General features: G+C 35.2%; 1 protein-coding gene across 3 annotated transcripts in view; it reads right to left on the reverse strand.

Annotated features, from left to right (window-relative positions):
- Positions 1-23724, reverse strand: part of LOC125672277 (lipoxygenase homology domain-containing protein 1-like) — a 91923-nt gene that overhangs the window by 65329 nt on the left and 2870 nt on the right. For 2 of the 3 annotated variants that reach the window (XM_048908487.2, XM_048908485.2), the window contains exons 2-15: positions 21896-22723; positions 21102-21294; positions 17667-17830; positions 17488-17574; positions 17218-17350; positions 16855-17003; positions 13323-13401; positions 13039-13123; positions 7595-7685; positions 4781-4910; positions 1872-1975; positions 1117-1293; positions 652-870; positions 12-189 (exon numbers count right to left, since the gene is read on the reverse strand). In XM_048908487.2, coding sequence (XP_048764444.2) covers positions 12-189; positions 652-870; positions 1117-1293; positions 1872-1975; positions 4781-4910; positions 7595-7685; positions 13039-13123; positions 13323-13401; positions 16855-17003; positions 17218-17350; positions 17488-17574; positions 17667-17830; positions 21102-21294; positions 21896-22720 — 2614 coding nt within the window. In that variant the 5' untranslated portion in view covers positions 22721-22723. Of the gene's footprint in view, positions 1-11; positions 190-651; positions 871-1116; positions 1294-1871; positions 1976-4780; positions 4911-7594; positions 7686-13038; positions 13124-13322; positions 13402-14100; positions 17004-17217; positions 17351-17487; positions 17575-17666; positions 17831-21101; positions 21295-21895; positions 22724-23724 lie in introns of those variants that run through there. The other variant, XM_048908488.2, reaches the window with a different exon arrangement.

The following is a 23724-nucleotide window of genomic DNA, read 5'->3' on the forward strand; positions in this document are numbered from 1 at the left end:
AGCCTCCTTACATTCGACAACCTGTGGATACAGGTGTACATTGTTGACGCCAGTGTCCACAGTTGGCCAGACTCTCCCATCCGGCTTCATTCCCAGGTATAGACCTCTCTGTGAAGCAGACTGCAGGCTGACATATCCCCCAGCTCTGCGCTTCTCCACAATAAAATGTGAAGCTTCATCACGTATCCCCTACAACATAATCCAACTAATAATGTATTTTGATGTAAGAAAATGAATCATCTTTATTTCATAGTATTGGTGTTTGCATGTAGATGTGGAACTTTGGAATTTGTAACTGTTAGCTAATCATTTCATTTGATCTTTAGAAACCTTGAGGATCTAGAGGGAGTGAGGGGTGGGGTATGCATGCAACAACTCCAGGGCCCCTTTTTGTTTAAATATCTTCATAAAAAAGTTTTTAATGCCATTTTGGGGTCTGAAATACCCCCTTTTTGGAAAGAAAAGGCACTGTCTTAGCCCCCCTTGAAAAATTCTGGGTCTGCCCCTGCAGTAAGACAACTTGTTACACTATGTTTTACATTTTAAATGAAAAGCTGGAAGCTGTGAAATATCAGTTATTTACAAAGGATTTGCAGTGTACATATACTTGGAATCTGGGAGTTTTTTCATCTCACACAATATTTCTGTTACCTGGCAATCAATCTTTCCATCCTTAAGACGAATGTATTTCCCTGGATGTGAAATGCTCTCAAACATTCTGACCCCATTCTCTGTGACCTTGTGAACTCTGAACTGTGCCATTTTACTGGAGGGTGTACCTAGTGCAGTCATAGACAGGTCCGAGTTGATGTTAATGGCTTGGTAGAGTGATGTGGAAAGAATCAGCACTCCTCGGTGTCGGAACATACCCTGTACCACAATTATAGAATAACCTAATTAATTCCCTGTACAACAATTATAGAATAACCTAATTAATTCCCTGTACAACAATTATAGAATAACCTAATTAATTCCCTGTACAACAATTATAGAATAACCTAATTAATTCCCTGTACAACAACTATAGAATAACCTAATTAATTCCAGTCATTATCCCTGCTAATTTTCCCCATGGAAAGTTATGTTAATTGATGTTAATAGAAAATGACCACCCACCTTACAGTAGACAAAAAACCTCCGTGTTTTCTCTTTGTCCAGGATCCCCCTGACGTCAGACGGATGTCCGTCCTCACCAAATGTCAGGAATTGGAGCGGGTTCTTCACGGACTCAAACATGATGGACCGGTCTCCCTGGACCCTCAATCTGAACTCACAGTAAGGACCACTGCCCTTCTAAAATGTAATATCAGTTAAAACTCAAGACTACAAATACACTGAACTCACAGTAAGGACCCCTGCCTTACATCAGCTAAAACTCGGGACCACAAATACACTGAACTCACAGTAAGGATCCCTGCCTTACATCAGCTAAAGAGTTACACAATACGCAAAACATTTAGAGATGAATTTAAAAGCATCCATACATATATTACTAGGTATATTTCCCCCAAAAGCAATGCAATATACAAAACAAACACATTTTCCATGTTTATGGAGAATTAAGAAAGGTTCGTAACTTCTTTCATTCACATACAACATAAACACTGTGAATGTTAAAACTTTATCATAAATTCATACATGATGCTGTTCGCACTTTAGAGATATGACGAGCTTCCATCAGGAAATATTCCTCCTAGATCTGTTGTTCAATATGATTTTACTTACCATTATATTATGCAAATGTTTGAATTGAATATTTACCTTCAATCTAGCCATCACAATATCTATGCTTATGCTTGAATATCCATCTTTAATGTTAGCTATAATAGTTTTGCTTGTATTCTTCAATCTGCCTTTGTGACTTGACTTACATGCATGACCATTTTCCCGGTGTCGATGGAGATGAAGGAGTTGGGGTTGGGGACACTGTTAAACATTCTGACCATGACTTTTCGTTGGACCACGTTAAACAACGCTGTAAAAAAACAGAACAACACAAGATACAAAATGACAGTTCTCAAAAATTCAATATTACTAATGTGCACAGTATAAATTAAGATGTGTTTTTAAAACTTCAATGTCCTCAAAAGTGCATATATTGATGAAAGGCTTTATATTATAATACAATATAATATGTAATATCATCAAGCTAATTTGGACCCATCCTAAATTATAAAAACCCTGGTGTTGCGAAAGTCACCATTATCATAGTACAATCCTGTTCTGCTTTTCCTAAATATGCATTTAGTTTTTATACTGTATCAGTAAAAAGACGTCCTTCAAATGATAAAGACAATAATCACTACAATAATTTTGACTCCACCCCAAAACCAAACCCTTACCCCCTAGGATTATGAAATTTACAAGGACTATATCTACTCCTTCTTAATATCCATTTATTTCAATTTAGTATCAATAGCATTAAAGCAGATATCATTTTCATGTTTTGCACATAAACACTATATATATATCAAGTTTGACCCCACCCTGGAGTCGGAACCTAGAGGCCTTCCTGCTCTGTACGTCCCAATTACCTATTTGCACCGAGTTGATTCGCCCTAAGAGGTTTCGTCCCAATTTCAATGCAGGTAACATAAGGTAGAAGATTAGGTTATAGTCAAGTGGTTTCGCCCCGATGTAATAGTCGAATGGTTTTGCCCTGATGTAATAGTCGAGTGGTTTTGCCCTGATGTAATAGTCGAGTGGTTTTGCCCTGATTTACCTGCGTAGAATCTAGTTTCAACAGCTACCAACTTGCGAGAATAAGTGCAGTGTTTGTTGACGAGTTACCGATGTCCGACATCGGTGAAGTGAAAAAATATTCCTGTACTTTATCAATACAAAATTCTGTTGTATGTTTACAAGTGTCTTCACAACCTGGCTTCTAGATATTTGTCAGAACTGATAACACCATACACATCGGCGAGATCGCTAAGATCAGAATCAGGCTGTCTGGTTACAGTCCCTGTAACCAAGACAAAGACTTATGGAGAGAGGTTTGACATGGTGGCAGCGACACTCTGGAACGGTCTGCCATCTGGACTTAGAAATGTGAAGAAACTCGACTGTTTTAAAAGAAATTTTTAAAAGATCCACCTATTTCGTTTTGCTTTTAATGTGTGATATGCGATTCTGTTTTTATGTGATTTTAATTACTTTTTCCCTACAACATTTATGCAAAGAGTGTTTTAGCTTTTAACTTAACATTTTTGAGTACTTTTTAGATACTTTGCATAGTGTTCTACCCCCCCCCCCCCCCCAAACAAACAAAAACCTATGGATCTTAATGATGTTTTATTTTGATAATTTTATCGATGTAAGATTTTATGTCAAACTGTCATTTAATTGTGCTTCTTTTTTTAATTGTTGCACAGTGTTGGAAATTAGTTTAAAACTTGGTATAGCCATAGGTCTATGCCAAAACAATATGACAAAGACCTCATCGAATTGGTATAGAACGCAACATTGAGAAAAAAACCAACACAAATTTAAAACATTTTCATTTACTTCTAATGTACTTACCGGTAGAAAGCATATTTTCTTTCCATTTCCATAACAATTTTTTTTCCTCATAACGTTTATCAGACGTTGACTGACCATGCAGGGTCCCTTTGGGGAAAACTTTACTGCTTTAAATCTAGAAATCGGCATAGCCAATTTGGTCTATCTCAATTACAATTGGCATAGACCAGAGCCATTTGACATAAGACTCGGTCTATGGTTAATTTTGAACACTGGTTGCATTCCTCACCACTACCCTTGTAAAGCGCCTTAGAGTAATTTGTTTTATATAAAGCGCTATATAAATTTTATTTATTATTATTCATCTTTTGCAAAAAATTCAAACTGGTTTGTAATTTCAATCAATCTTACCAGCAGTAAAATTCTTTTTATAAGATGCCTCTTGAAAGTATATTTGTTATGAAACGAATATTAATGATTTTTTTTTTATGATATTGCTAATTTTCGTGATATGTTTCCTTTGGTTTTAATTTTTGGACATACCTTGCACATTGGTAAATTAATATATAGCATATTTTATTAATTTCAATTAAATCGCTAATTGTTAAAGGAGAGTATGTACTGATCAATCCTCCCGACCACTGTTGCCGTAGATAAACATCCATTACGTACTCAATCGGAACGAAACCACTCAGGACGAATCCACTTAGGATGAACAGGTAAAGGGGGGAATCCACTGTTTGAATAGGTAAACCACCCGGATTCCTCTATATCACTATGCATTTAGTTTTTCTTAAAGATATAATGCAGTACGATGTAGAGAATTTTTTCCAAAAATTGGTCAATTTTTGCCTCTCCCCTAAGGCCCCATGGGTGCAAGAGTCCTGAAATTTACAATTTATTTTTTTCTCTTGTCCCAAAGATGCTTAATCACACCAAGTTTGAATCATTACATCACTAGGGTGTTAAATTTTGATCGTTCAAGCTCATTACATCACTAGTGATGGTCTCACATGGTTCACTAAAGCTGAATACAATCTTGGGGCAAAATTTACAAATTGGCAACACTTGCAAAGGACATACATTTTTTCAAAACATGCTTTCAACTAATGGTAGGTACATTTACTGCCCTTCTACCCATTGTCTAGCGGGCATTTATTGGCCATCATTCATCCAATCTGATTTTGTTGTTATGACAGTACATAAAAATTTCAAGATCATTTTCCAATCCACGGTGGTATGAAAGTAGTAAAACACCCCGTTCAAAATTTCTCAAACCTAAATCACTATCAGTGTTTAAAACATTAAGATTTACTACCATGGAAATCCATGTCGTTTCCGAGCGCGTCGATTGCTCCATTTTGTTTGATCCGGACAGCTTTCCCCGAGGCCAGAGAGTACAGCTTGACTTGGCAGTCTTTCTCAAATTTCCACTTTTCGTATTCCCACTATGAAGAAAGGAGGCGCAATTAGTGACAACACAAAAACTCCCAAGGTGTACAGAATGTTTATTTCAGAACAGTGTTAGTGTTAGTCAGTACATATAAGATCACACTCAGTGTTTTACACTAATTCACAGTACAATAAGTTATAGAGAATATATTGTTAAACATTAAACAATACCTTCAGTTTGGCAAAGGAGTTCAAAATGCATTATCACTATATATAATTTACGATGCAATATTTTACAGTGAAATAAATGTGTGTAATCTTCTGACGATCGATAGTGTGACATTGAATATCTTTGGTAATAAATAAACGAGGACATTTTGATGTTATGAGATCACTAGGTGTATCAAACAGGTGACATGTGATTTCATATAAAACACTCAGGTCAACGCTCACGAAATCCGAGTCCAACGGACTGCAATTCTGAAACTAACCAAGACACCAGGAAATTCAATATTAACTAGAAATTCAAGTACAATTTCACTCCAAGGAGGTTAGGTGAATTTTGAACCGAAAATTGAAATTAGTAAAAATAGAATGTTGTATGGTTGAGGGAAAATAAGAAATAGAAAATCTGAGTTAATATAACTGGGGGAAAATGATGGTATTAATTTTGTCTTCACACATTAACAAAACAGGAATTTGAATGGTATATCTATAGCACACCGAGCACACACACTCTGGGAAAAATTATCTTATTCGTCTACAAGACTTTAGTCCAATCACAACACTGTAATTGCCCCTTTAAGCACCCAGTATCTCTAAATCTAAAAAATATAAATGATTGTTGTTCATTTCTAAAAATATGAGATTTAAAAACTTTACCCTGTTAAATTTTTTACCTTGACAGAAGATATGAGACAAACTGTCAAAGGATGAGATAAACTGTCAGTGGATGAGATAAACTGTCATTGGATGAGATAAACTGTCAGTGGATGAGATAAACTGTCAATGGATGAGATAAACTGTCAAAGGATGAGATAAACTGTCAATGGATGAGATAAACTGTCAATGGATGAGATAAACTGTCATTGGATGAGAAAAACTGTCAGTGGATGAGATAAACTGTGGATGAGATAAACTGTCAATGGATGAAATAAAATGTCAATGGCAGAAGATATGAGACAAAATGTCAATGGCAGAAGATATGAGACAAAATGTCAATGCCAGAAGATACGAGATAAACTGTAATTCCTATGATTGCGAGATACCTCTTAATTTTTTTTTTATGAACCAAAAACATGATTTCCATTTTCATAGAGTACCCCTCCTCTTAAAACAAACTTCCACAACACACCTGTCTATAAATGTACTTATTGTAATATCTAGGTGTCAGACAGGTTCCACCAGTATTTACTTAACGTCAATAGTTATTTTCCTTTTTAGTTTTGAATTACATGTTTGACATGCTAATAGATTTACAGCCTAGGTCTATCCAGTCTCCTGTCATGTAATGTATTTTTAAGTGTAGTGAAAGTTTTAAAAAAAAGAATGATAAAAAAATTTATATCTAATTATTTTCTACATTGTAATGATAGAGTGTTTTACTAAACAAAGCATCTTACTTTCAGAATTGAAAAAAAAGTGCCCTCCTTTTTTTATTTGCCAACCAAGGCCCCTCCCACTAATTCTCTACACACCAGTTCTTGGGAGCTTATAAAGGCAAATACAGTATTTGTAGAGAAGTAAACAGAATATCACACTATACAGTAACATGGTGCTACAAACAAAACACAGAAAACTAAAACAAAAAAAAACAGACCAACCAAAATCAAGTAAATACCTTTGCTTCCTTTACTTGTCAGAGACTTGTGTCACATATTCAGAAAAGAAATTCACGCATACTATCATTCAAAGATTCATTCCAATAAAGTTTTTACCATATCAAGAGTTATTAAAAGCTGCGAAAAATAAGTAATAATCTTCACAACAGTAAACAATCTATGTTATTATAGAATTATACATAATAAATATATTGGAAACAAGCCATACCCCCAAACATGAATTGTCACTATGTATAATGTTAGAAAAGCAGATGGGAGAGGAGAATTACACCATATTTTATTCCCAGGAGAAACTTAGCCAGACATGCAATATCTATGGATAATATTTTTTCCATTTCAAGTAGTATTCTAAAGAAAAGAAGTTTCCCTTACACTATGATGTGCCATAATTCTTCCACATTTTCACTTCTGCACTATAAATACTTGTATTTCATTTTAAACAACATATCCTTTAACCAGCTGTAGGACATTAACCACTCAATTTGCCTCTTTTTATTTAAATACGTGTAGCACGAAAACACATTATTCTAAATTTAAAATAAAATCAAAATCATCTGAAACTGAAGGCAAATATTTCATTAGATGTGAAAATATTAATCGAAATGCTTTTTTTTGGTAATTGTTTTCAATGACATGTACACAGCAGACAAAGTATGGGACTTAAAGCACATCATTATATTTCAGAGAGAATTCTTCAAAAAACTATCTTTGTAACTTGCAATTTAATATGAAAGCAAAGGTTTGTACTAGATAAACCACCCTAGACAACACACTACAGCACATACACCACAGTTTACAATGAAGCACACAGAGGAAGACAGCACACTGCACACGGTGCTGGGACTAGCACTCAATGATGTGCTGGGACTAGCCTGTTATCACGAGGCGGGGGAACTCACATTGCGCTTTTCCAGGATATCGTCCATATATTCCTCCTGTACCTTTAGCTCGCGCACAATCTTTCCATCATCTTGGCCCTCATCTAACCACCTGAAAATGCACATTTCGAAATCAGTAACACCTACAGTCCAAAAAAAAAAGAAAAAGAAAAAAACAAGACAAGAAGTGTTTGTGAAACACTGATGCCCCCTGGATTACAACATTTTAGGGAATAATTTTCAAAGTAAGTCAGAGGTCAATTTGAAAGTCACAAGTTCAACTTTCGTACCAGTAGAAAGGTTTTCTCACAGGAAATGGACATGCTAAATATGAAAGCAGTGCGTTTAAAAGATATGGCGTGTATAAGAATTTTCTAAAAGTAGAAAAAAGGTCACCAGGTCAAAGATTTTGGTACCAATGGAAAAGTTTTACTACAAAGAACACACATGCCAAATATGAAAGGTGTACCTCTTATGTTGCAATATGACCAAGGTTAAAGTGTGTTTTATAATTTCCAAAAACTAGGTCAATTGTCAACGTCAAGGTCGCAAGATTAACAAATCTGGTATCGTTAGAAAGGTCTTCTCACAAAAATAACACATGCTTAATATAAAAACAGTAGCTCTAATGATTTGAATTCGAATTTTCTAAAATTTGGTAAAAGGTCAATGTAAAGATCACCAGGTCAAAGATTTTGGTACCAATGGAAAGGACTTGCCATAAGGAATACATATACCAAATATGAAAGGGCTACCTCTTATGGTGTAAAAGATACAGTACACGACACGAGTTTTATACACCCCACCGTGGAAAGACCACAGTGGAAAATCCACTGAGATACACCGTGTCCTCCGTGTTCCACGGTGTGTGTTATTTGCGAATACACACAGCTGCTAAGAGCTTTGTTCTGGCCACGGGCGCCTTGTGGGAGATGTGAAAATGTGCCGCAGGCCAAATAATCAAGATAAGGGTGGAATTTTAAGAAAAGAAAAAATGTCAATATTTTCCCCCCTGATACTTATATTGTTTTTCAGCATATTGAGCCGATTCCAACGATACCAAACACTATATATTATGTTTTTAAGAAAACCTGGTTTTGACTTTTTTTCTTTTAGTCTTTTTTCTTCATTAAAATATTCTTAAATTCTATGTTTAAATAATGCGTACTTGCAGTCAATTCCTGTTTTGAATGCGAATTAGTATATTCAGTAAATGAAAAACATACATGTACAACATGTGATAGGGATATTTAATAATTACGATGTGCTCTCTCTCTCTCTCTCTCTCTCTCTCTCTCTGTGACAAATGCGCTGTTTAACATAATTACCTCCATCATATTGTGTTGATATGCATCTTGACAAATATAACTTGATCCAATATAGAAATTAGAGCATTGTCGATGATTAACAAATTGGAATTAATTTATTACGTAATTAATAGAAGCAAAAATACAAACCATCGAATGATTTATTTTTAAAATCCCGAGTTAATCACATTTGACCGAGACTTATGTTCGATGTACTTTGATAGAGGTTTTCATAAAAAAAAATGTTCATCGGGAGTGTCTGGATAATGCAATGATTTTTGTATAATAAGTATATACCATGCAAATTCCTAGGGTCTTTCTCACAGTATAACTAAATTACGGTTAGCTAGTTTGGGTTTTGACTTCTCATGAAAAGTGTGAAATATATTGGATCGGCGAGATATCAGATCTAGTCTAAGATCACGGGTATCTTACGCCGACCCAATAAATTTCACACTTTCCGCAAGAAGCTAAGCACTTCTGTTGATTTCAAATACACGGATTAGCTGACCCCCATTGTTCTACTGAGGCGAAAACCCCTTCGAATTTGCATGGAATGTACAAGTTATACACAGGTCATTGTTATAGTCATACATCATAGTACCGCTAATCCGACAAACATTTTTTTTAATTTTGAATAAGTTATTGAATGACGAAGTATGACCAAACTGCAGATTGAACTTTATAGAGCCCCGTGCTAACATTACTTATATTTTTCAATGTATCAGAAGGGGTATGTTGCCGGTTAAGTTGTATAAATTTCTTGACAAGCAATAAAATAACAACAAAAATGGTGCTTAAATTTTCCGATTACGAAAACCTTTCAAGTTTTCAAAGTACACCCTCTCCGATTCTACGTGCTTGTAATCAATATTTAAGGATGTAAATCCTCGGTGTCAAATGCAACTAGTTCATGAAAAAAACTAATATAAATATAAACAGAAATGACTTAACGATTATTTGCTTTAATTCATATACGCTATCGATTATTAAAATCTTTAATTTAATCTTTAGATGCATTAGATAATGAAAGCAAGAGAGAAAGAGAGAGCGGGCATTGGTAATCATTGATTATAATATTCATGAATGTATGCAGATACGGGAAGTTTAATACGTTCAGTATAAATCTTGAAAGTACAATTTCTTTCTGATTAATTATCCATCCCCTTTCATTCTGATATTTTTTTTTTTATTTCCCATTTTGTTTTCTTTACATGTTAAATTTTTCGGCTGGTCCAGGTTAGGACTAATGAATGAGCCCCCCCCCCCCCCCCCCCCTAAAACGATGTTACGTGCTTAGCTGTCTATCTCCCTCTCAGTAAAAAATAAAATAAATACATGCTATATATACTGCAACATCATTGGATTTACTGGATAATTCTTCGATTGCACCTTCATAATACATGTTAATGCAAGCGGACTATCTAGGCTTCTTTTTTTTCATCTTCGTTAGCCGAGATTATTCGTGCAAGAAGGCACAGCTGACTCAAAACCCATTGCTAGCGGAGATTAGATGAATTTTACCCCCGTATTATGTTATAACTGACCAAAACCTAGTACGTTTGTTTTACAACTTTCATTCAGAAGACGTGCAAGTTATTGAGTTACTGAATAAACGAGAAAACGTCTGCATTTTTATTTCAATCGTTGTCAACTCTTTACTTTGTGATATTTCAAGACTACATGTACTCAATTCAATTTATTGGATCTCATCACCATTACGCAATGGTATACAAAAATATAAAGACAAAAAGCTGTTATATATACATTTAGTAAATAATACATGCGTGTAATAAAGTATTTATCAAGTTAGAAAAAAAACCTTAAAAAACCGTGTTATTATTAATGTAAAGTATGGGCATTCTAATGAAATTTTCTTAATGAAAGTACAGAGTTTTCTAAAGGTTTGTTTAAAAGTAAAGATAGTTTTAATATTTATTTGTTTAAGTGATAAAAATTTGATTCTTTGCTCACATTGCTTCACAGTTGAGTACATAATGAAATTCATATCCAATGTAAACATGTACATGTATATTGCTGACCTTAATAATCACATATTCCTAATTACAATGAAAACTTTACGTAAAAATAAACTATTGCTTATGGTACACATTTCTTTGAACTGCTGTTTATCAAATTGAAATTACTGGCATGTGATTGTCGTTGTTCATGACCCTTCTTTTATTTGGTGAAATTGTGCTGCACATGCCGTGAAACAATGTACCGACGAGTGGTAGGAATAACACAGGTGTTTATATACAGGATGTCGATAATTTGGGCATTTCATAAAAAGGTGTGAACGTCTGCAGGGAAGTCTACATACGGATATTAACCGAAAACACCAACGTATCATTAAACAACAATTACAAGAATTGAATGATTTATAGCTAATTCCTAAATAAGTAATGGGGTGAGGGCATGTATGCTGGCCAAGCGAAAAGGTTTTTTGGGTGAATCATTTCGGAAATTATTTCTTTGTTTTATCACACGGAGGTACACGGTGGCATTGACGGAGGTACAGGTGACATCCACGGAGATGCGCAGTGGCATTCACGGAGATCCTCCGTGGACTTCAATGTCTAGCTCGCGCGGAAAAATAGGACTTCAAAGGTGCCGACAATTTTAAAGGTCCACTGTGTTTGGGGCAAATTTGTTCCACCGCGTTGCGTGGAACACGCATAAAACTCGTGTCGTGTACTGTATGACCAAGGTTATTTCTGCCACAGACAGACAGACGGACGGACGGACTGACCAAAAACTAGATGCCCCTGAACTTTCAATTCTGGGGGCATAAAAAACCCAGATGTGTTTATGAAACACTGAAACCTCGGCAGAGTAATTCTGGGAGGATCCAGAGGAGGGTGGGTCTACACTAAAAGGTCCTGTCACAGAACATACAAATGAAAGCCCCATCACTATATAACCAGTGGAAAGTTATGGCAAAGATTAAAGTTTTTCAAAAGTAGGTCAAAATCCAAGGTTGAAGTCAAAAGGTAAAACATTTTTGCAACTTTTAAAAACAAGTCTTGACACAAGTAATACACATGTAAACCGTCCATTCAGAAGTTATGGCCAAAGTTTTTGTGGACAAACAGACCAAAAGCTATATTCCCCAAATCTCTGATTATGGGGACATAGAATCCAGTCAGTAAGGGATCCATCAAAAACCTTGGTGTGACCTGGATTTTGGACTATGTGACCTAAAAACATCTCAGTGTCTTCCATTAACATACTAAACACTGTCAAACCTCCTTATCTCAGAATCGATTGGGCTGAGTTAGGATATAGACAAACAGACAATAGGATATAGGCAGACAGACAATAGAATATAGGCAGACAGACAATAGGATATAGGCAGACAGACAATAGAATATAAGCAGACAGACAATAGGATATAAGCAGACAGACAATAGGATATAGACAGACAGACAATAGAATATAAGCAGACAGACAATATGATATAAGCAGACAGACAATATGATATAAGCAGACAGACAATAGAATATAAGCAGACAGACAATATGATATAAGCAGACAGACAATATGATATAAGCAGACAGACAATAGAATATAAGCAGACAGACAATAGAATATAGGCAGACAGACAATAGAATATAGGCAGACAGACAATATGATATAGGCGGACAGACAATAGGACATAGGCAGACAGACAATAAAATATAAGCAGACAGACAATAGAATATAGGCAGACAGACAATATGATATAAGCAGACAGACAATAGGATATAGGCAGATAGACAATATGATACAGACAAAGTACATATGTAATTACACTTTTGAAGGGCAACTAGATCTTCAAATTTAATCTGAGGAGTTACATGTATAACTTCGAAAGAAAACAAATCATGCATGAAGTTTTACACTTCGTTTTTAGAATACCAGTATGAATCTATGATAGAAATCTTAATTTTTTTCCCATTTTTGTTATGAATAAAAATGATTATATAGAGTTCAATGTTGTTTTATCTCCCCCAAATAGCTATATCAATTAGGATTAACCTTTATTTGGAACCTGTTATTGCATGGCGATTCTAATCCACAAAATACATTCATTTCAGAAAATTAATCCCCAAAGAATTTTTCTTTATTTGTACAGTATTGACATTCTTTTATTCTTGTGAGTTTAGATGTCCTTACTTTCCACAGTGGAACACAGCCTCGTCATGGGATCTGCCACCAGAGGGCTCCTTCACTATGATCTTCTCCAAGTGCCAGCCATTTCCTGTCAAAAAGTACTCATCACTTATTCGAGAAATTCTCAAGAATTTCATTATTTGTTTGAAGGAAAATCTATATCGATTTGTAAACAATTGCAAAAACATTTAAGAAGTGAGAGTTTTATTGGGGCAAGATGTAGCTACTTAGCATTCCTGAAACATGGAAAAGATACACGTATTGTAGAAATACAAGTGTGTGTTTACCCGCCCCAGTGCCATCATGACCCACGATGATTCTCTTTAGGTGGCCCAGCGACACAGCTTCCACTGTAAAGGTGTCCGTCTGCAAAACACACACAGAGACAATAATGGAGTACCATCTGCACTGACACACAATTATAGCACAGTGCACTAGTCTTGTGTGCATCAATCATGACCAATACGAAAGTATCAATGAATCTAGTACAACTCTGATAGTATTACTAATAAATGATTGCATCAAATTATCAACGTTTTACAATTTTCTAATAAATTCAATAATCTAAGTTCAAATTCAGTATTTTAGCTTTTTTACATGTGCTAGTTCAATGCACATGTATATATAAATGCATTTGTGGTATTTCTTTTTTACATGAACAAAAACAAATACCAGTAAGTGTTAATTTCCAATTATTAGATTTAGAAGGTCAAAGGTCACAAATAAGGATCCAATCAAGGACATCAATCAAATGAAAACATTCGTGATGGAGGAACAAGAATATATGAGAAGACTAGCTCAATATTCTTGCAATTTCACACTTTAATAGCTACACGATTAGCTGGGTGTGGCTGTAAAAACAAGTTTGCATCCCCTTTGAAATTCCTCAATTAACTGTTCAACTTTGATTGAGTTCTTTTATTATTTCATTCCAACCAGCCTTTCCTAATATAGCAATCATATTCTCTCAGAATTATGATGACAGATATCCTGATTTACAATATCCTCAATTCAGCTGCATTAATAGACTCTTAATAGATCTAATACAGAAAATTATTCAGGAACCTATTTCTGGTCACTGAGTTCCTGGTCACTAAGTTCCTGGTCACTAAGTTTCTGGTCACTGAGTTTCTGGTCACTGAGTTCCTGGTCACTAAGTTTCTGGTCACTGAGTTCCTGGTCACTAAGTTCCTGGTCACTGAGTTCCTGGTCACTAAGTTTCTGGTCACTGAGTTTCTGGGTCACTAAGTTTCTGGTCACTGAGTTCCTGGTCACTAAGTTTCTGGTCACTGAGTTCCTGGTCACTAAGTTTCTGGTCACTGAGTTCCTGGTCACTGAGTTCCTGGTCAGTAAGTTTTGGTCACTGAGTTTCTGGTCACTGAGTTCCTAGTCACTGAGTTTCTGGTCACAGAGTTTAACAGGTGGATGGTGTCTTGATTTAAAATTGCATGTTTGTCACAAATGCATAGAATCTAGAGATTAACATTCTAACAAAAGGCTCATGGACAACAATGCTCACCAGTCAAATTAACTCGATAGATAAAATTCCAAACTTTGATCCCAAATGGTAACATGATAAGAACTTTAGATAAAAATTTGTACTTCAATTTGAATCTCTTTATCATAGAGAAATAATATAAAAATATTTTCAAAATGAATCTCTTTATCATAGAGATATAATATAAAAATGTTTTCATATCAATTTGCAAAACTGCAGCTTCTGTTTTCCTGAAATACTTATAAATACATTAAGCATGCATCATCTAGTCAGAAATATAACTACAGATAATATTTCAGGGGATTTCTTAGGTCACATAAGTAAGGGATACAAGACGAAGATGGTTTATGTCAGATACGGGACTGGCATTTAAACGCAAAAAAAAAATAAAAAAATTGAAATCAAAAACGCGTACAAATATATATTGGTACATGTATAGACAAATATATTTAAACCTCTCGTTTCTGATTTGTTTTTAATATTAGATATATTAGGAATTCATAAACTTTAATGGCACACAAGGTCAACTCTTTTCTTTCATTCACAAAAAACTGTTAGCTCATCATTTCAATTGTCATAATACGATACTCCTCAAAACAGGGTTTTGTTCTTCATGGAAAGCGATTCGAATGCTTCTATTGTCTGAAGACTGTACTCAACAAAACTGGTTTTCTTTTTTGGGTGAATGAGGGTACATAAAGGGTGTTCGGAAAGAATCTTTTAGATAAAACAAACCTTGACTTCCCAAGTTCCTTTCTGGGAACCCTAATAATATGATACTGACACGTATGCCTATAACTGGTATAAAAACAGAAGCCGCAGCCCTTTTTTAGCATTTAGTCCGGGTGCCATGAAGAAATGGATTCAAATGATTGAAAAGTACATGAGTTTGCAGTAAGATTATTCATTATTTCTACAAATTCTCCTAAATATATTAACAATTATTTTCATAGTGTTTATTTTGTTTGTTTCATTTTTGTTGTATACAAATTTCTTTTTAATCAAGCAGTGGAAAATGCAATGCATTATATCTCAGACCAAAAATCGCCCCTAAGGGGAATGTATGGTACATCAGCTGCAACAGATTGTGGCCAAAAGATGTAGAGAGGCAGGATTTGATGTTTTTTTTTGGTTTTTTTTGACAAATCATTTCGGGTTCCTGTCGCCACACGCCTATTATGATGCGGGTGTTGACGGGCAACTTATTGCGGGAAAAAACTGGTCACAGGTCATCTGCGATTCGCAACTACAAACGCACCTCCGAGGAACAATTGCAGAGTGTAAAGTGATTTGATTTAGAAACCGTCCACAGTGTCCCCGCCGGAGCCAAAGAAAGTGAAGCTCAATGAAAGTGTTTCCTTTGGATCAGGAAAAGAAATAAACATCACTGCCGGGATGTAACAGTGAATTTGCGACTTTAATGTGCATGTGTTTAAATGAATGATTGTGACATGCATTTATAACTGTGGTGCCTAAACGATTTCATATACAGTAAAATAGGATTATACATGAAACACTCATTTCGTATAATTTACTGGAATATTTCATGCCTTGAATATTGTATTCGATAAATAATTAATGTTTTCTCGCACAACGAAGAGTGGTCTTTATTCCTGGTTTTTACTGTCAGTCCAGTATTTCTCATAATATTGGCCTGCTCTTAATAATACTGGACTATGTTCAGTACGGTATGAAAAATAAAGTACTGTCAAGACAAAGAACTGACGTCACAACAATGTTTTAAGTACTGAATAGGGTAGTTAGTATTCAGATTAATTCAGTTGGAACCATATTTAATATAATAGAAAAAATTTTATCCACTGATTTCATATCTACAAGCAACTTTGAAAATCAATAACGATATTGAAAATTGATGATTGTGATACTATACAATAGGTGAACTGTGTGTGTATTGAAGGCTTGGTTGTGAACAACTGGTTGTTGCCACATCAACTTCCCAGTATAATGATGAAATAAATCTCCCTATTAATATTTAAAGCATAAAACGGCATACCTCCTCTGTATAATGATGAAATAAATCTCGCTATTAATATCTAAAGCATAAAACGGCAAACCCTCCCCTTTATAATGATGAAACAAATCTCCCTATTAATATCTAAAGCATAAAATGGCAAACCCTCCCCTTTATAATGATGAAATAAATCTCCCTATTAATATCAAAAGCATAAAACGACATATCTCCTATGTATAATGATGAAATAAATCTCACTATTAATATCTAAAACATAAAACGGCATATCTCCTCTGTATAATGATGAAATAAACCTCACTATTAATATCTAAAACATAAAACGGCATACCCTCCCCTGTTGGAAGCTTCCCTTGTTAGGAGAGAACAGCTGCCTGACCCCTGTATCGCCACGGTCACCATACATCGTCATGTAAACATTGGCTTCTGTACTTGCCCCCCAAAGGTTACCGGTGGTAACAAACACGTTATACCGCACCACTGAAAATAATCAGACATTTTATGTAATGTTGATGAAATAAACCACACTGTTAATTTACGTATTGTATGAAATCAGATGTAAACACTTGTTCTATATCATACTCACCTGTCTAATTTAACCAAAAAATCATAGGTATGTAGCTTTGTCACGATTTCCAGAATCAAATTTTCTAATTCTAAATGATCTGTTAGATAGAACCATTTGATTAGATACCTGGTAAAATGGGTTCTCCCTTTCTAACAGCAGCAAGTTCTCGGCAAATTTCGTAATCATCCTCATCTCGTGCCAGCCATCGGCGACAGGTGAAGGTCAACTCCTCATCAGTGTCTTTATCCTTCATCTTCATCTAGTCAGTGACCAAATTGATAAATGAACATGATTTAAATCTTTCTTATTGTGGGCAACGCACTTCATGATTTATCTGATATCTTACATGTACATTTAATGGGAGATATATAACTTCAATACAGCCAGTTTTTATACCTCATCACAAAGCCAACCAGGAGAATCTCCAGAGTTGTCATGAGAAATTCGAATCTTGTAAATTTCACCAACATTTCCTATAGAAATCTACAAAAACAAAAACAACCATTAAAACAATAACCCCCTTCAAGTCTCTCACAGACAATTAAGCACAAAATGGAGCCCCTCCACCTACTCACATCAAAATCATCCGTGCTGTCCGATTTGAAGTTGCTGCCATCTCCATTGCCTAGTGATATTGGCCCAGAATTCCCTTTGTGTCCGTAAACAGTGATGGTGACTTGAGCCTGGGTGGAAGCTGAGGGGTGTCCATTTGTCCGAATACTCACTTTCCATTCCCCTTCTGTGAAAACACATTTGGCATATATAAAGTGGTTTTAGAATACATGTATGTCAAATTACAATGAAATAATAATAATAAAATTTATATAACACTTTATATAAAACACATTACTCTTAAGGTGCTTTAGAAGGGTAAGAAGAGGAATGCAATGGTAAAACACAATTAAATGAAATTAAATGACAGTATGACATATGATCTAATATCTGTAAAATTATCAAAATAAACAAGAGGTACTGTGAGCAATGCTCACTAAGAATACCCCCCGCTTACCCCAATCTCCCAAAGGGTGTTGGTAATAGGTATAAACTACCTCTTTTCTGAGTGTAAAAAACAAATGGCATGACAAACCGAACCATATTGCTACTTCGATGTCCAGTGCGTGTGACTTTTGACCTTTTGACCCAAAAATCGATAGGGAACATCTTCATCCCATGGGTAGTCCATATGTATGATATGGTGACTGTAGGTGGAAAGGATAACGCTTTAGAGCCCGGAAACCATATTGCTACTTCGATGTCCAGTGTGCTTGACCTTTGACCTTTTGACCCAAAAATCGATAGGGAACATCTTCATCCCATGGGTAGTCCATATGTATGATATGGTGACTGTAGGTGGAAAGGATAACGCTTTAGAGCCCGGAAACCATATTGCTACTTCGATGTCCAGTGTGCTTGACCTTTCCACAACTTGTTGCGAGGGGTATAAAAAAACTGTTTTTAAGTTTGGCATGATGTCTTAATAGGAATTCACTTGCATCAGAATTCTCACAAAAACACACTTGATTTTGAAACAAAAGCGTGACTGTCTATTATGATGGTCAATTCCTACTGATGACATATGTCGAGCACTCCAAATGACTAATTACTAATTAAAAGACAATATCTGGACATATTATATAAATCTTTAAGACTTTGAGTTTTATAGGGTGCTGTTATCCTACATACATCTTTTTAATGCGGGTGGGTGTAAAAGTAGTCCGGGACATATGTCCCGCGATATCCGATATTGATGTTTGCCGATTTATCGTTATACATTAGTTTTTCTTCAATTATCTTACTGAATGTGTTTCAAGACGATCACCAAGAGTCTTCATTGTGAATTTGGTGTGTGGAAATTGCCTAATTATTTATTAAATGGCTTTTATTTTTTTTTCAGGGTGTAAAGGTAGTCCCGAAGATTTTACGAACAAAACACATTTCCGGTTTATGTTTTTGCCTTGTTAATAATTCAAATAAAACTTTTTCTGTGTTTTATGTTGCTTTTGCTCTTGTTTAGATATTGTTTGATATCATGATAAAAAGATTTACAAAATATTCAGCATGTTATAGGAATACTCGTCCTTCTTTTTATGGGACACCGCTTCGGTGGTTGACTCGACACGAAGAGTGTAAAATTAAAACAAGAATAAGGTGACAGTTTCAACCTGTATTATGAATAGCTATACGAGTGATTTGAAGTGTAATATATCTAGTAAGGAAAATTAATTACAACTGATATAAAGTACCACAAATAATAAGATTTGGTATCAATATATTTTGTTATGTTATTCATACAGTCACTTATTCTTTAACTGTTATAACTGAATAGTACTATAGATTAGGGTACCTGTAAAGTGCGAAACGAAATCGAAACGAAACAAAATCTACCGAAACGAAACCCACCGAAACGAAACGAAACCCATTTAATATATTGATTAGTGAGATTATTTAAAATAACCAGATAAAATAGTCTATTATGATTATCGATAGGACACAATACTTAAAGATTATAAGTGCTTTGTACTTAAACAAGGCAAACACAAAAACCGGAAATGCGTTTTCTTCGTAAAATTTTCGGGACTACCTTTACACCCTGAAGAAAAAATAAAAGCCATTTATTAAATAATTAGACAATTTCCACACACTAAATTCACAATGAAGACTCTTGGTGATCGTCTTAAAACATATTCACGACAGTAAGATAATTGAAGAAAAACTAACGTATAATGATAAATCGGCAAACATCAATATCGGACATCGCGGGACATATTTCCCAGACTACATTTACACCCACTCTTTTAATGCCACATTATCTGATGGTAAACTAAACTATTTCCCTTCTATTGTAGAAACCCAAAAAAGCGAAATGCCATCTATCATGTACACAATTAAAAGCGTGTTTAGCTATGGAGTTGATTTTACATGTTTTTGATTTCAAACAGATTATCAAGTACATGTACAATTATAGACTTGCTCAAATCTCTTTGTTACTTTTTATTTTATTTTATGTACCTGCTCCCTTTCATACTTTTTTTATAATGTCAGATCATGGATGTTTTAGAACAAGTAAACTTTAACAGACAACAGACAGCGAACATTTTTTTTAAAAAACAGAAACACAGAGACTTGAGTCTATGTAATTATAATGACATAACACTACATAAATATTTCACTGATTTCTCTGAGAACCTTCAAAATAAGTGAAAAAGTTATTTTCAGAATCGCAAACAATCATGCTGGTGAGGTTGAATACACAAGTCAATAAGTCATCATAGAGACAGAATGTCACAGAGCAAAACCGAGGAAAGGGATCAAACAATGGCAATATACAAATAATCTGAAGCTGTTGCTCAGACACCTACAAATGTGATGCTATGAAATTGTGCTCTAGACTAACACAGACTCAGAAAGACGTACAAATGTACCATGGAATTTTAATAGTTTTGCAAAATAGGGTCGAAAGGTTATAGATTTATTTCTGAGTCTCAAAATTTTGCAAATGATTATCAGTCTTTTGTTGCTCAAAGACATGGCTATTAATAAGTATTTTCTAATGATATAATTTCATATCTGCAAACATTTTTGGAAATTCAACACACCATCACCCTGCAAAATTGCTGAATTCATTTACTGTAAAAATAAAAATGCTCAGATTTACATCTGATGTCTAATCCTAATCAAGTGTTAGTCTAATCCTAATCAAGTGTTAGTCTAATCCTAATCAAGTGTTAGAGAAATGAAGATCATCCTATTTCGTTACTGTAGATCACTTTTTATTTCGTGTCAAAGCCTTATTTTCACAAGAATACAATGATGTATCTATTCACAAGACATAACTTTCACGACTCAATATTTATTCCTTCAGTCTTGTATATCTAAGAGTTTATTCGCAAGAACTAAATTTTTGCAAATGAATAGACTTGTAAAATTATGCATAAATAAAGTTTTTAGGAACACAATGTGATTTACAGTAACACTCCAATGTTACACTGTTTGTAACCATGGTAACTTACTAGTGTTGGTCATGCGGTTTCTCTTTTCCTTCATGCGTTTGGCTATAGAGTCAGATCCCCGGGTATTCAATGAGACACGTGACATGATCCTTGGGGTAGCATAGTACCCACCCCCGTCCATGTGTCTGAAGGGTTCTGGCCCACAACACACCAATGTGTCTGGTCCAAGAAACAGCTGATTTATTCCACCAACCTACAGAAAAATTTACAAGCCAGAATAAAGTCAGTTTTCAAACCTTCTGCTATTTTGACAGGTAGGGCGGAAGGGGATAATCTTAACAATATTAATTAAATATCAGACCATATTTCTCAATAAGAAAGAGAAATTTCAGGTGAAGATAACGAACAGTGATCAATCTCATAACTCCTATAAGCAATACAAAATAGAGAGTTGGGCAAACACGAACCCCTGGATATACCAGAGGTAGGATCAGGCGTCTAGGAGGAGTAGGCATCCCCTGTCGACTGGTCACACCCGCCATGAGCCCTCTATCTTGATTGGGTAAACAGAGTTATTCGTAGTAAATATCAGAGTGCCAAGAACTAAACAATGCACATAAGCTCTACAAAATGCTTTGAAATAGATTGAATCATTTTTGACTAGGGGACTTTGCTTATCATAAGTAAGGTCTACTTGGTGTTACCTTGCATCTGGTCTAAGGCCATGTATCTATTGAATTCTTCATTACAAATTCTTCTTCGTATTTTTTTTTTAAAGAGTAGTTCCATTAAAGACCTTGATTAATATCTACAACACTGTTATATATCTTGAATTATATTCACAAAATACACACCTTTTTACCCTCGGTTGTACACAACTTTCTCACAGCAAATTTAAACATCTCACTGAGATCATGCAACACTTGTTCAAACTGCTGTGCAGTCCGGCGATTTAACAACACAACATGTCGATATGTGGGATCTCCATTCTTCAATACTGTAATCTTTTTTGGTTGGTTTCTGTTATACACGGTAGCCATGTCATACGGCTTTTTTGACTTCTTGAATCGCGGCTCTTTGAATTCTAAGTCCTCCTTCAACATCTGGTTTAGCAGATGTCGGCCACTGGGGGGTCTGGCGAAATGCCAAACATCCTTGCCACCCACACGGTCTATGTCTAGACCTTTAACATTATAACGGCTGGACGAGCAGACATATTTACCTTCATGCGTGAGGACATCAAGGTTTGATATCCGTGTTCGTCCGGTGGGGGTTGTGATAGATCTTACTCCAAAACCAAGTCCTGGAATTTTACGGGACAATTCTAAACACAGTGTGTCAAATTTCTTATAATTGCGAGGATTGAGGGCTACTTTGACTCCTGGGAAACGATAGTCCTCGTCTTTGAAGAAGTAGCAGGTTTTGGTGTCATTACCTGCCGTCATTGAGCTGCGTAGATTAGGGGACACCATATCTTTACGAGTACCCATCTCCACCACGCTTTTGCTGTCGTTTCCTATGTGTTTGGGTTTCTTTCTTTCTGTGGGTGGTTTTGTTTCCTTGGCATCGGTTTTCTGTGTTCGTTTTGGATTCCTGCTTTTAGATCCATCCCCATCATCCCGTGCAGCAAGTTTCTTGCCATCCTGCTTTTTCTTGGTATCCGTTGTTTTCTTATCCATGGTCTGGAAAAATCAATTACAACTTAGTTACCACCACTCTACCAACACAAAGCAAATATCAAATAACTGTTCCTGGTTTAAGAGCAAATAGATAAATGGAAGTTTGCAGGAAATTGGGATCAATATGTTTATCTATAAACCAAAATTGAACTATATCATCAAATTTTCTATGGGTGATTTCTTGTATTTTAATGATGTCAGTAATCTGCCTGGCTTGTTTCAACCCCTTAACTAATGAGTGCCATCTCATTGTTTATGTCACATAGCATTCACATAATGAAAAACAATACATTTTCATTAATTATATACATAGGTATGTTAGCAGTAAACAATTACTAAATGAATTTGATCCAAAATCAATACCCCTCCATCAGGTTTTTCCCATAAATCAAAGATAACTTGCTCATTATCATCATGTGGAATATTGTACCATCTTCAAAATAACAGCGATGTCACCAAACCACCATAACTTTACATGTTTAATAAAACATTACCTCTTCTACAATTCATTGTTGTATTACACCTATTCATCATGGCAAAATAAATTATATGACAGCATGCTAAATTCACCCATTAAACACCAAACCAAATTAGTATTCTGTCGGGTACAATCAACAGTGTGTTTAATAATTCAATAGCATGTGCAGGCAATAATCTAATTAAAGGAACAAGAGATCCACTTCATTATATTCAAAATGCTGAAATCTAAGGAAATGGTTATGGAATTTTGACAATTTAATATACACATGCCTAGGATGACTAAATATGTCCTAACATGACTAATACTCCTGCAGGACAGATTCTAACATCATTACATTTACTTCATACGTGTACTAGCTGGCTGTTCAGAGTTAACTCTTCATCATTTCTTAAAAAGAATAAGAGTAATGACTATGCATCCAGCCTCAAGACCATCATAAACTGAAAATAGACTTAAGTCAAAATTCTGATAACTTAATTATATCTTAAGATAATCCAGCACAGCTGTTTGAAACACTGCTGGT

This window comes from Ostrea edulis, chromosome 4, assembly GCF_947568905.1.
Source record: "Ostrea edulis chromosome 4, xbOstEdul1.1, whole genome shotgun sequence".
Taxonomy (NCBI): Eukaryota; Metazoa; Mollusca; class Bivalvia; order Ostreida; family Ostreidae; genus Ostrea; species Ostrea edulis.